This window comes from Melospiza melodia, chromosome Z (genome assembly GCF_035770615.1).
Source record: "Melospiza melodia melodia isolate bMelMel2 chromosome Z, bMelMel2.pri, whole genome shotgun sequence".
In the NCBI taxonomy this organism is placed as follows: Eukaryota; Metazoa; Chordata; class Aves; order Passeriformes; family Passerellidae; genus Melospiza; species Melospiza melodia.
This window is the reverse complement of record NC_086226.1, coordinates 69,252,300-69,266,137: the sequence shown is the minus strand read 5'-3', so window position 1 is coordinate 69,266,137 and position 13,838 is coordinate 69,252,300. Positions and strand designations below refer to the sequence as shown.

The 13,838-nt window shown below is 42.7% G+C and overlaps 1 protein-coding gene across 4 annotated transcripts in view; it reads left to right on the top strand.

Moving 5' to 3' along the window:
* The window catches only part of ECPAS (Ecm29 proteasome adaptor and scaffold), a 57,859-nt gene extending 44,224 nt beyond the window's left edge, over positions 1-13,635 (top strand). For all 4 annotated transcript variants that reach the window (XM_063180510.1, XM_063180509.1, XM_063180511.1 and 1 more), the window contains 15 exons: positions 88-238; positions 1,017-1,082; positions 2,749-2,838; positions 3,334-3,400; positions 4,035-4,126; positions 4,215-4,281; positions 4,516-4,707; positions 5,686-5,894; positions 6,372-6,415; positions 6,938-7,130; positions 7,664-7,808; positions 8,415-8,520; positions 8,665-8,753; positions 9,934-10,005; positions 10,813-13,635. In XM_063180510.1, coding sequence (XP_063036580.1) covers positions 88-238; positions 1,017-1,082; positions 2,749-2,838; positions 3,334-3,400; positions 4,035-4,126; positions 4,215-4,281; positions 4,516-4,707; positions 5,686-5,894; positions 6,372-6,415; positions 6,938-7,130; positions 7,664-7,808; positions 8,415-8,520; positions 8,665-8,753; positions 9,934-10,005; positions 10,813-10,952 — 1,723 coding nt within the window. In that variant the 3' untranslated portion in view covers positions 10,953-13,635. The remainder of the gene's footprint in view (positions 1-87; positions 239-1,016; positions 1,083-2,748; positions 2,839-3,333; positions 3,401-4,034; positions 4,127-4,214; positions 4,282-4,515; positions 4,708-5,685; positions 5,895-6,371; positions 6,416-6,937; positions 7,131-7,663; positions 7,809-8,414; positions 8,521-8,664; positions 8,754-9,933; positions 10,006-10,812) is intronic.
* The last annotated feature ends 203 nt before the right edge of the window (positions 13,636-13,838 follow it).

The following is a 13,838-nucleotide window of genomic DNA, read 5'->3' as shown; positions in this document are numbered from 1 at the left end:
AGTATATCTGGATTACAGTAGACGAGAGAGGCTTTTCAGATCATTTTGTGTGTATCTGTGTTGACCTACCCTTTAATCCTTTCCCAGCATTAACACTCTTGTGAAGATCAGTAAAAGTGCTGGGTCTATGCTGAAACCTCATGCACCAAAACTTATCCCAGCTCTGTTGGAATCCTTGAGTGTGCTGGAGCCTCAAGTCCTCAATTATTTGAGTTTTTCTGCAACAGATCAAGAGAAAGTAAGTGCAGCTATAACAGGGGAAGTGTCAACAGAGTAAAGATGACAAAGATTTAATCTTCATTAATTGAACAGAAAAATAGCAGATTTGGTAGAGAGATGTTCAAAAAGCAAAGAGAAATAGCTAATAAGTTACTAAAAAGTTTGGTCATGGAATATGGCTGGACAAATGCGGAGTTTTTTTTGAAGGATTGGGATTATTTTTATTCCTTAGACTGCTGTATGTTTGCAAAAGTAAAGAGCAATTTTGGTAATCCGTTTTTTAAATGTCACCGCTCTTTTTTCCAAGAGATTACCTTCAGGACTTCATATAACTTCAATTGGAAGATGTGCTGTAGCACTGTGGGCTGGAGGTGGATGTTGTCAGCACTCTGTTCTTTAATTGTTGTCAAAGAACCATATTAAGCAATCACAGTCTTCTTGAGAAAGTGATTGAAACCCATTGATTAGAAACAAATTTAGCTAATTTCATTATGATTCAATTAGATTATGCCTTTGCAAATGAAAAAGGAGTGAACAATGTGAACAGTTCAGTGTGAGATTTTATCTCTTCTCCCACCTTTGTTTTCTCTTCCTCTCTCTCTCCCTCCCTCTAGAACATCTGTCTGTCTCTGAAAGGGAAACAATCGTAGTCTGTAGGCATAATTGCTTTCTCGATTCAGCTGAAATAGGTTTTAGTGTAAGATAGTGAGTTACAGCTGATGTTGTTGTCCTTTCTACTGTTTTCATGTTGTGTTTACACTTGGATTTGTTTGGGGTTTTTTCCCGTTTGTTTTTAGACTGCAATGGATAGTGCCAGACTTAGTGCTGTCAAGTCATCTCCCATGATGGAAACCATTAACATGGTAAGTATTGATTTCAGAAGGGTTCCAGTGTGAGGTATGTTTTAGAAGAAGAGGAATTAAATTGAAGCTTTACAGAATATCTCTTATCATATCTCCATGTGGCTGTGTGTCCACTTCCTCTTTCATGTACAGACTTCTCATCATGGCACCAATGCTTTCCCCTCAGATCAGTTGTGAATAATTTAGCTCCACTTGGAGTTAGATGGATTGCTTCTTTATCTAAAGACCTGCCTGCTTTGATGAAAAGGGCATCCTTCAAGTGCTTCTCTTTGGATAGGGCCTGAGCTGATTCTGGGTTGTGTTAGCTAGCATGTCTTTTCATCTCTGGCCCACAACTCCAAAACCAACTTCTCACCTGGGCCTTCAGTTGATGATAGTCACTGTTGGTAAGGCATAAATGCTGTTCAACCATTGCCTTGTGGTGCCTTAGATATACCTATGTGGGCCTTGCCCATACTTTCATGGTGGAGGTGGTTAGAGAAAATGCTGAAATCACTGGAGGCCCTGTCAGCAAGTGGTGTTTGGCACCACAGTTTCCTGCTGCTGGAGGAGGAGTTGCTGATGGCTAGATGCTATGCTGTAGGATCTGTTCTGACAGAACTACTTGTTCTCTGTAGGAACCTTCCCAAAATAAGGCACCTCTTTTCTACTCAGTCATTGCATGCCTGGGGCATGTGGGCAGGTAGAGAATTTGAGGGTTGAGCAAGTTTTAGGGGAGTTGTAGCCACCAGAACAATTTATTGTTTCCTTGACTTCTGGAAAAACAGCAACAGCAAGCCCTCCTGTACATAACATGTGGAGTTGAGTTTTGGTGTCAGGTGAAGTGGTCTCTATAAATAGAGTGTAAAGCAGTCAAGAATGAAAGGCCCCATGTAAGTGTACAACCCTGCAGCAGCTGCTGCTGTCCCTCCTCCAGGCCATGCCCTACTCTGCCAGCCCTGGGGCAGCAGCTGTGTGCCCTGATCTTTGAGTGGGCTTTTGTATGGTAGGGTAGAGGTAGTAATGGCTTCCTTGGAGTATTGTGAAGATGTCCTGGCTTATGAGCAACCTCCTCTATATTCTGGGGCTGACTGGGAGATTATATAGATAATTTCCTTCACCATACCAGTGATGGAGCGGGAAGTAACAGTTGATCTGACTTTGGAAGCTCATGAAGTTACCTTCATTTAGTACGTCCTTGATCCTTGAATTTGCTAGAAAATGGATCTCTCCATTGGAAACAGTGTGTTACATTCAGTGCTGGTAACATGAGGCCCAGTTTTGAATATATTTGACCCTAGTTTGGATATATTGCTCCTGGTTACAGGGAGCTGGGAAAAAGTTGGGTTTTGTCCTAAGATACAGATGCCTTTGCATCTCGTTCTCACGTGTGTTAGTTTCAGGCTTCCTGAAGAGTTGGAGTGCCAGAGAACATCAGCTGCAGCAAATGATAGTTTTAGCAAGATCAGCTCAACAGAGAAGTGAGACAGGAGAATCTGTATATGGTGGAATCCACTTCATGTGGGCTTTTTCTCATCATGCAGCAAGCTCTTGTGATTCAGATCAGGACCAGCCAGCAGTGCTGAGGCAGCCTCTGCTAGAAATACACCAGCTTAAGTTACCGTCATTACCTTTTTCTTTTTTTTACTTTTTTTTCTCTCTCTCCCTGTCTCTTGCCTTTCTCTAGAGCTTGCAGTATTTGGATGTGTCTGTCCTCGGTGAGTTGGTCCCTCGGCTGTGTGAACTGATAAAAAGTGGAGTTGGCCTTGGCACAAAGGTATGTCTGTGGTTTTAATAGTTCTTTTGGAAATGAAGAAGAGAGTATAGAGCAGTGTCAATGTAAATATAGTTCCTTTGACCATGTCTTTTAAAGCAACAGCTTGGGTTGATAGATACTGGAGTCATTTGACATCTGAACCCCACTCCACTACATCACTCTACTGAATGTGAGCTGCCCTAGCGTCCTCTAGGCTACATGGCTGCTGTGCTCTGTGACACATGAGTGCAGAAGGTTGTCTTCAATTGCTGCAAATCTTCTAGGATCATCCATCTTGACTGTGGGTCCTTTTTCACTTCCTTTTTAAATTCTTGTCATTCATGTTTTGCAAACTTTTACTGCTTCTACTTTTACTGATTTGGATTATGAGAACAGAGGTCACTGGATGTAGATCTTGTCTTAGAAGTGCAGGTAGCACCACAGCAAGTATTAACAGTAATAACCAGTGGCAAATACTGTTTTATCTTACCTTTGTTTTCCCTTGCAATCTTCCAGGGGGGCTGTGCCAGTGTAATTGTGTCATTAACAACACAGTGCCCTCAAGACTTAACACCTTATTCAGGTAAGGTTTGCCTCTTAGTGTCAGGATTTAAAGGGACTTTTTGTTGCTCTGGTATTTCTTCCCTTGAGTTTAGCACAAGAATGATGGTTATAAGTTTATTTTTATCAGAGAGCTGTTTAAAGTTACCTTTTTTGTTTGAAATTGGCATGCTTGGAGTAGGTTCAGTACCTCACCAAACTGGAAGAGGTAGAGGAAGGAGTTGAGGGAATTCACTAGCACTGAGTAGGAATAGGCAAAAATATTTCTGGTTTTTCTTAGAGCATGTGGCAATGCCTATGTTAGTGCAGCACTGCCACTATGCATTGTTCTTTCAACTTGAGCTATGGGTGGACCATGAACAGCAGCTTTGCTTCATTGGGTCTCTTGTGATAGTAGAAAGAACCTCACCTTTCTGTTGCAAAACAGAAATGAAGCTGAAAGCGTGGAGTGCTTGCATATAGAAACATTATCAGTCAAGGTGTGCAAAACACTAGCACTAGTTTAAACATAAGGACTTAGAGAGTTAATAACCCCACATACATGCAGTGAGGAAAAATGCCTAAATTCAGGCAATCTAATGAAATGCAGGTTTTTGTAATTCTTGCCAGAGTGACCAAACATAATGTTTCTGATAAAGTAAAGTCTCTTCCAACAGGCAAACTTATGAGTGCTTTACTTAGTGGCCTGACTGATCGCAACAGTGTGGTACAGAAGTCTTTTGCCTTTGCTATGGGGCATCTAGTCAGGGTAAGTTGGGCTTTAAGTTTTATTTTCCTTCTTTATAGGTGGTCTTCTTTGAAGTGTTTGAATAATTTGAGTCTCTTCCTTCTTACAGACTTCCCGAGACAGTAGCACTGAGAAGCTGCTGCACAAACTCAGCAGCTGGTACATGGAGAAGGAAGGTGTGTTGCTTTTGAGGTATTCACTTACAGAATACAGTGCAGAAAAACTTCCTGGTGACATCAAAAGCTAGTAAAGAAACATTTCTATGTCCTGATGCTTGGTTTCACTGGCTGAATAATTCCTATACAATGTTACATGATACTGTGCATTACTCTGCTTTCCAAGAGGCAAACCAAGCAGTTAAAAGGATAATCCTGCTTCCCAGTCATAAGGTGCTTGTTTTGCTCTTTCAGAGCCCGTTTACAGAGCAGGCTGTGCTTTAACTGTGCATGCTATGGGACGCTACAGCCCAGATGTACTGAAGAACCATGCCAAGCAAGTGCTGCCATTGGCTTTTCTTGGGATGCATGAAGTTCCTGAAGAAGATAAAGGAGAGAAAGAGAATTCTACTCTGTGGACTGAAGTTTGGCAGGAAAATGTACCTGGTACGTTGTATTAAGAATAGTAAAGCTTTCAAGAAAGCATGGGACAAGAAATAGCATACTTTCTGGAATTCCATTTTGAAAATACAGAGTTTTCATGGTAAGAGATTTGGGAAGCTTGTTTCTATTTTCTTCCTTGCTCTAGATTTCTTGGATGAAGTCTGCCTTCTCTGGCTATTTAAAATAATTACAGGGGCATTGATCACAAGGGTGGACAGACACAGTAGAAGTATTTTAAAATTGTGATACACTGAATGCCACTGTAATACGGCCCTGATCGTGCAGATAACTAGACATCTTCGGAAATTTTTATGCCAGTCTTATATGCCCACTATATATAGGGCTGCTGCTCACTTCAAAGTTTCAGGGGCTTTGCCCTTTCTCTCTTCAGGAGATCTCTGTGACAATACCTCTGGTTTTAGATTCAATGAATGAATTTATGCTATAGAAGTGCAGTTCTTTTTATAGATGAAGATCTGGATACATTACAGTATTGTCTTGCTGACTCTTTCAGATTTCAGATTTGGTTCCTCAATCCTCAGATGATTTTTCAGGAGTCTGAGAAAGGAGCTGGAAAAGGTTTTCTAGTGATCTGTTCTTGGAAGACAAAAAAAAAAAAGACATTGTATTCCTTAGAAACAGGCTAACACAATGTCTAGTGTCTGCTATATGGAAGGACTGACATAAGCTCTGTGTCTAAATACTCAAAAAAGACTGTATGTTTGGAGCACCTAGAAAAGAACCCACCTTCAACCAGGCTAGGAGGAATTCTACATGCTTTTGCCTGCATTAGACCTTTCTGATGTATCTCATAGCAAAAAACCCAAGAGATCTATAACTGGTTGGTTTTGTTTTCCACGGTAGCACTGGTCTTGTTCACTTGTGGTGGTTTTTGTTGTTTTTGGGATTATTTTTTTTAGTAAGATCAAAGGTATGTTTGTTTTGTAGCAAAATTACAGTTTTCCTCCATTTGATATGCAGGTACTCAAGGTGGGATCAGACTGTATTTGCAGGAGTTAATATCCATCACCCAGAAGGCTCTGCAGTCCCAGTCCTGGAAGATGAAAGCTCAGGGAGCAGCTGCCATGGCATCAATTGCTAAACAGACCAGCTCCCTTGTACCGCCACATCTGGGAATGGTGCTCTCTGCACTGCTGCAAGGCCTGCCAGGGAGAACCTGGACTGGGAAGGTAAAGAAGGAATTGTCACCTCATGGTTGGCTGTGAGCCCAGCAGCGTGCAGCCCTTAAGTCAGGAAATGCAATGTTCTCTGCTCCAGAGCAGCACAATAAGAATGCTGATGCAGGTAGTCTGCCTTTTGTCCTGCATTTAGCAGCTACAGAAATGACTGGGAAGATAGGTAGGTGAAATTCAGAATGCTTTGGAGTTGGGTTCCCACTTAGACAAATTCCACTGCACCATTTCTACCCTGGAGGGATACTAGCATGTGCACAGCCCCTTTCTGCTGCCAGTTCTGTGCAGATTGAAGGCTAAGTCCTCTGCAGGAGGAGTGGCAAGAGATAGATAGGCATTGCTTCTCCGAACTGGTGTCACAGGCATGTGTCCCCAGTGCCCCTTGCAGAAGAGCACAAAGTTTTGCCCTGTGCAGCAGGACTGTGCATTTTGACTCTGTGGCACTTCTCAGTGATGTCTCTTCTGTCATTGCAGGAGGAGCTGTTAAAGGCCATTGCCAGTGTTGTTTCTGCGTGCAGGTAAGTGGCTTGAAGGAGGTGGTACCCTCAGGATCTGAGATCTCAAAAGGGAGGTTGTTGTGTAGTGTTATTGCACATAGAGTACTAAGGAGATATTATAGAAGGTTTGTCATCACCATCCTGACCTCTCATCAGCAGAGAGCAAGTGAGGAGCTCCTCTTATATGAGAAGCAAGTGATGCTTCAGAGAGACCTACAGAAGTAAATGGTTGATTTAGAGAGGAAGAGGAGGATGTTGAGAGGCCACAATTGCTAAGAGGAAAGCAGAGACGAAGGGGGAAGATTGAGACCTTAAATGGGAAAAAGAGGAAGAAGTAAAAGAGTAGTGAGGGTGTAAGTGCCTTGGAAGTGTATGAGAAAATAAGAGAATAAAAAAGGGGGAGCAGACAAACAGTGAGAAGGACCCCTGTTACAATTACTGGTAGGCGACTGAGTGCCTGGACACAGGAATTAATTCCTCTCTGGGAACAGTGGATTTTGGGAAGAGATTAACATGATGGTGTCCATGTGCCTTGCATTTCAGTGCAGAGCTGCAGAAGTCAGTGCCACATCAGCCCACCATCACAGATGTTGTCCAGGCTCTCCTGAAAGAATGTCGTAAAGAAAACCTGAAGTATAAGATGGTGGCACTGCGCTGTGCAGCTGAGGTGCTGCAGGCAACAAAGGAAGACCGGTTCCAGGAACTTGCTGATATCATCTTCCCCATGATAAAGAAGGTGACAGTTCAACTTCTTGAGTTTTCTCTCTTTCAAAGCAGAACACCCAAGTTGTGATAGTCCCAGTGATGCTGGCTGCATGCCAGACTTCTGCCCAAAGGGCTGATGATATGAGAGATTCCCCACACAGCCAGATCTTTGGTGGGGCTGAATACCAGACAATGGTGAGCCCTGGGGTGGTTCTACCTGTGCTGCCCAAATTCTGAATTAGCCCAACTGTTCTTTAGACAGAGTCCTGCCCCACTATCCTGTTACCACTTGAAAAGTTAATTCCTGACTGCTCTACAGGCAGCAAAAGGCTCCTGGGAAGCTGTGTAGAGTGCTTGTGTTTAGTATCAGCAGAGCCTTGCAGCTCTGGGGGTGGGACTGGTGTAGCACAGGCACTGTGCTGGGTGCCAGGCCACAGAGCCCGTTGTGCCCTGGCAGCGCGAGGGCAGGTGTGTGCGGCTGCAGGGAACTGAGCTGCACTGCAGGGTGTGCCTAGCCCACCCTCGTCCTTCTGTCAGTCACACCTTCCCCCGTGGCCTCTGCAGAACTCTCTGGAGAGCGTGGGAACAGCTTTTCCAAAGCATGATGAAGAGGATGAGGACATGAGGGAGAAAGAGGTTCAGATGGAGTCCCTGATCTGTGCCTTTGAGACCCTGGGCAAAGCCTGGCCGAGGAGCCTGGAGACACAGCGTAAGTCAGCTGATGACATGCAGAACAAACTATTTTTTCTTAAAATGAAAAGCAGAAGGGAAGGACCTGGAGATCACATGAGAATGAGAAAAGTGCAGGAGAAGATGAAGGATCTTGCTGCAGGCAGATTGTGAGGATCTTCATTGAGATAGCTGCCCCAACTGCTTTCATGCAAAATAACCCATCATTGGGAAAAATCTTTACTGTTGTCTTAAATTCACTTCACGAAAATGTTCTGAGTTTATAGATAAGCAGAATGAGTGAGGTGGCTTTTCTAATGAAAAGAAGCCTAATTCTGCTGCTCACATTTACATTTGCAACAAAGCTAGTACAAGAATTGGGAATACCTGGAGAGGGTTGGGAAAAGGTTGCTTTTATTAGCATGCCAGAGTATGTAATGCAGCTGTTTCGTCTGCCAGCATTTGTAATGAGTGAGTTGATGTGGTGAATATTTTCAGGGTCAGTTGTTACAGGATGTTGACTTGGTCATATGCAGTGATTAAATGCTTGATGTCACTTGTTGAGGAGCACTTTGGAGACAGATGAGCGTTTCCTTCTGCCTTTCCATGTGGTAATACGGTGATGTATGTGCTTGTTCTCCTGTAGGTTGCTATCGCCAAGAGTTTTGTAAGTTAATGTGTGACCGTCTGAAACTCAGCACATGGAAAGTGCAGCTTGGAGTGCTACAAGCCATGAATGCCTACTTTCAAGGGTAATTCTTTTTTCTGCAGTCCACTTGTCTTCTCTTTCTTGCTTGAAATTGTTCTATGAATTTGATGACACTGAATGAATGGAGAAGTTGAGCAAACTTCTGTCCCAGTGATGCAGGATGCCTGACTGTTTTTGTATTTGACAGGCTAATGCTGTTTGATGAGGAGCACTCTGACCCTGTGGCTTTGACAGAAATACTGTTGGAAACCTGTTCCTCTATCACCCATTCTTTAGGTAAATGGACTTCTCCTGATTTGTGATGGGTGATGAATTGCTTGTAATACCGTTTTCCTCTGGGGGTTTGTGTGGTAGAAGAAATGCAGAATAAGCAGAGGTTGTCAGAGGTAACATTTAGCCATTCCTTGCACTGTAGGGATTACTGTGAAGTTGCAGTGTTCAAGAGAGCAGCATGCAGGGTGCAGTTCGGAGAGAAGTGTGTTCCTCTGGTGCAAGAGAGCTCTGCAAGGGCAGGGAGAGGCAGACAGCAGACCGTGCAACCTCTCACAACACAAGCAAGCAATCCTGATTTAATGAAACACAAGCTTTTCTCCTCCACCATTCAGACTTCTTGGATATATATGCATTATGTATCCAAGATTATAGTATCCAAAAGATACCCCAAATTTTCTCAGATAGCCAGTGCATGAAGCTCCAAGGCTCAGAGGCAGTTTGTGCTCTACAGGAGCTGGGCACCCATATATAAGTGCTGCTTGTGTCATGCTGATAGTAATGGGCCTCTCTGTTACTTTGGTAGTGTTCCCACTTGTCCTGTGACTCTAACAGTGCCCCATATCTTGTACCTGCACGTAGTCTTGTTTCAGATGTGCCTAAAAGACAGCACTTACTTAGTGCTAGCTACCAATTCAGAGACCCCTTTGGAGAAAGTATCTTTTAGGTATCAGTCCTCATGGAATGAGGACTAGGGTCCTCATCTTAGTAAGATTTTAGCTCAGAGACCAAGTAACTTTTTGTGACAAGCTTGTGTTTGATGGCTGGCATGGGGTTTATGTACCCTTACTTAATCCTGCTTGTTAACTTTGTATGGTCTCCAACCAGTACAACTCACTAGAACATTCTGTTACACACAGAAGTTGTCTGCCATCGCCCTGCAGCTATGGCAGCATTTTGTTCCCCACTGAAATATGTAAGGAATACAAATTTCTCTGTGGTACTGGCAGAGGCAATGCACAAGGTTTAGTTTAGTTGTCAGCCTCCAGTTGCTGACTTTCTGCCATTCAAATGTGCCTAGTGTTCAAGTGGGAACTGCAGACTGACAGCACAAACAAGAGCTCAGTGAACTGTGTTAGCAAAAGTGGTCTGGAGATCACAGAGGTGACTGCTTTTTGTAAGATTAATGCATTTGGTTCTCAATGTGGTTTTGGGTTTTCTTGTCTGTTTTCTTTAAATCTTTCAGAAAACAAAAGCTACACATCCATAAGAACAGAAGCTTTGTCTGTGATACAACTGCTGCTCACCAGACTACAAGGTGAGACTTTTTCCTTGCCACCTGGAAGAGCCACTGCTTGGTAAAGATGGAACCTGGCTGTATGGCCTGGAACTCTGGAGAGATAACTTTACCTTCTGTTTGCAGTACTGGGTGATTCTGGGGAAGCTGGGACTTGGAAGTAGGAGAGACCTTGAAGTTAATATCAAGTTCTAAAGTACCATTGGATAGTATTTCCTTTGGTGAGGAAAATGTTTGTCAAGGAGAGTCCCACATGGAGCTCACAGAACTGTCTTGTCAGATCTGCATGTGTTATGTTCAAACTCCATAGAGGGGGGAGCTCCTCTTAGTACAGAAGAGTGATTTTTACATTTTCAGTGTCAAGTTTCGTTTCTCATTATTATTTAGTATTCAAGACTTGCAGAATTGTCTTCATAGGGTGAGGTCTTCTTAGGTCTCAGGTTCATATGCAGTTGTTATGTAGCAAATTTTTCCTTTGGGTTTCTGGTATGCATTTCATGTTTCCTTTATTCTGGCAAAAACTTTACAAGCCTCTTTCATGAGCCATTTGCAACATGGGAAACGTGTGGCTCTTCAGGCCCTTGTGGTCTGACATTGCAGGCTTAGACAATGACACCTGGTCTAGAGAGGTGCAATTCCCTGTTAGGAGGCAGCACATGCACCTGAGCAGCCAGGTGACGAGTTCTCCTGGAAGTGCAGTATGAACTGTGAGTGAAAGGTTGAAGCAGTCACTCTTTTAGCCTGTCTGGGAAAGCAATGTCCTTTTGGAATTTTTTGTTTTGTTTTCTGGTGTTCATGTCCAATGTCTGTCTGTCTTTATCTGCACAGAAGCTCAACAGTGGGAAAGCCTGACACGGGAAAGCAGAGAGCACCTCGTGCGTTCGTTGTCTACGATGGCATCAGATAGCAGACCTGAGCTACAAGAGAGGGCATTTGTGTTGAAGAGAACACTTGAAAATCTTGACTAAGTTTGTAAAACATAAATTTCAAAGTGCCATGTAAAACAAAAACAAAAAAGTGCAGTGGTCTGAAAACTCAAGTGGGGAAATGAAGATTACTCTGTAGGATGCATCATTCCTGGCCAAAATAAAAAATGCCTTAAATTCTTTTCCCCATTAATATTATTTTTACTCTTAAGCTGATCATTAGTTGTTTTATCAGCAAATACCTCTCATCTGCCCTATAATGTTTGTAAGTGTGCAGCATAAAAAACACAAGGGCAAGATTTTTTTTTTTAAATAGGCAGAAGAATGTTACTCAGACCCCCTTTGTCCTTCAGAAAAACTGTTGAAAATCCACCAGCACAGAAGGTAAAACCATATTTCGTTTTCACATTTTTTGTACGTAGAGATCTGTTAACTGGTGTCTACCCCAGTAGTGCTGGTGTTTGTTATCTGTAGGCAACAAAATGCTTCCCTTGATGAGGCCTGTGTTCAACTCCTGTTGGTTTCCAAGGGGCAGGGTTTCATCTGACACCCACCTCTGCTTCTGCTTGCTCCTCCCTTGCAGTCTGTTGTCTGTGCATTATGAAAGGCAGAGTACTGTTAACTTCACTCCTTCCTCCTCTGACCTCAGCATGGATTGACCGAGACTATGCCTTCCCCAGCTGGCAACCTTGGCCTCCCAAACTTTAAATGAGAACTTTCTCCCTAAAAGGATGCACAAGAGAGCACTTTACTGAGCTGTGTGGGACAAAGTTGAGCCTAGTTGGTACCCAGGTGGAACACTGCTCTTCTCAAAATTGTTTTGCATGGACACTCCTTAGCTCCAGGAAATAAAAAAAAAAAGGAAAACAATCTTTTTTAGATATGTTTTTGAAGAGCGTTTGAAGTTTGAAATGACACATTTTTTTAATAGTAGTGGTAATGTTTTATTCCCTTCCTGTTCGTAAACCTGTTCTTGCTTTGGAAACCTGTAACAATTTAGACTTGTCAATATTTGTAAGAAATGGAATCATCTGTCATTTATCAGAGCCCAAGTCATGCTGGTTTCTAGCAATTTGCACTTATGAAGATTATATCTGCATTAACATGGGAGTAAAATTGCTATATGGTGATGTGGCCCTGCTGCCTGTCTCCTTTTTTTCCTCCTCCTCTGACAAAAGACAAATCTGACCACTATAACAACAAACTTTAATAGTGTGAAGATAGCACTGCTCCATAATCTGACCAGTATGTGTACAACTTTTTGGGGATAAATGCTTTGCTGATGGTGAAATAAAATCATTAGTGTGGGCAATATCATGTTCATGGTTTTCAGCACCAGAAGGCTTGTTTTCTTTTTTTGCAGTCTGCAGCTCCTTTCAGATCTGCTCTCTTAAGGAGATGATTGCTCAGATTACATCGTGTTTCCTCCATGCCCATTTATTCAGGTTCAGGTATGCAGTACCTACTTTCCCCTCAGGTGCCATTCCCCAGTCAGTGTTTTCTGGTACTGTAACTATCTTGTTGTCTGACTTGCTCTCCGTAGGGAAGAATGCAATTTGTGCACACCTGGTAAGAGAATGTCAGGAAGAAATGGGCAGAGCTGTGCCACAGTTGCTCTTGTGTAGCAGAAACCTCAGCGAGCACTATTGCATTGTACATTAGAACTGGTCAGTGGGCAACTCCTTGGTGCTGGGAGCTGGTGCTACAATGTTTTGATTTACACCTTGTTGCAGGGAGCTGCTCTTTGTTTACGTGTAGTTTGAACTATTGAGCACAGTGTACATTTTAAAATTTTACTGGGCAAATCATTTTGCAGTATCTTTAAAAACTTGCTTACTGTGACATGTAGTGTCATGAGTGCTCTTCTTTGTTTTTTTTTTTTTGTAGTAGGTGAATATTACCAGTGATGCTTTGCTGTAGCAGTTCATTGTCTGACTTGGGTTTTTTCATATTGGTGAGTGACAGTAACAGAAAAGCAAGAGCCTCCATGTCTCTGGTAATTCGAGCTTTCACTGTGGACTGGAGTATTCAGAGGCAATGCCTAGTATGGTCAAATGACTGTATGTAGAATAACTGTAATCATTATCAATAGAAACCTGAATTTCTCTATTGGGGATTTACACTAGAGGGAAGAGCGTATTCTAGGAACTCTATAAAACAGCTGGATTAACAACTCTGGCCAAGAGTGTTAGGAAGGTTAGAGATGGTATGACACTTTCTGAATCACAAAGCAATATGTCTTTCTCGTGATTACAGAGCAGATTCAGAGCTCCTCTCTAAAGCATGTGCCTATACACAAAACCTACCTGTACAGAAGTTAATTAAGTCAGAGGTTTGATTTCTACCCCCCTCACATTTGTAAACTTGACAGAATTAAAAAAAAATAATAAATAGATGTGGCCTTCCTAGAGTTTCTCCTCTAAAAGTGATTGCACTATGTAAAACACACTGTACTTTGCCCAGCACGGGCATTTCTTGTGCTGCTGCAATGCTTTGTATACCTGGAGTGCAGTGTGCAGACTTGACTCTAGCACTCCTGCTCTGACTTACAAGCTGTTGCTTAAATGGATGTATATTGAGAAAAGTTTTCTAATGTTGCAAGATCTCCATCAAATTTATTGCAATCTGTACTGTCCAAATATGTGAATGGTCTGACTGAAAGAAAACCCTCCTGCTTACCAAAAAGCTAAAAACTAAATAAAAGCTGCATGACCTGTTCCTTGGAGTAACTGGTAGTGTTTTTTTTTTCTCCTGCAATTAGTATTTTATTCTGTTCCTGTGCTCTAGATTCAGTGTGTGCTGCTGTTGTGCTCCATGCTGGCCCGCTGCCCTCCCCTCATGGAGACACATGGTGGCTCTGCAGCCCTGTGAAGGAAGTGTGTGTTTTTGAACCCATAGCTTGATCTCCTTAAACCAGGCAGGGTTAGG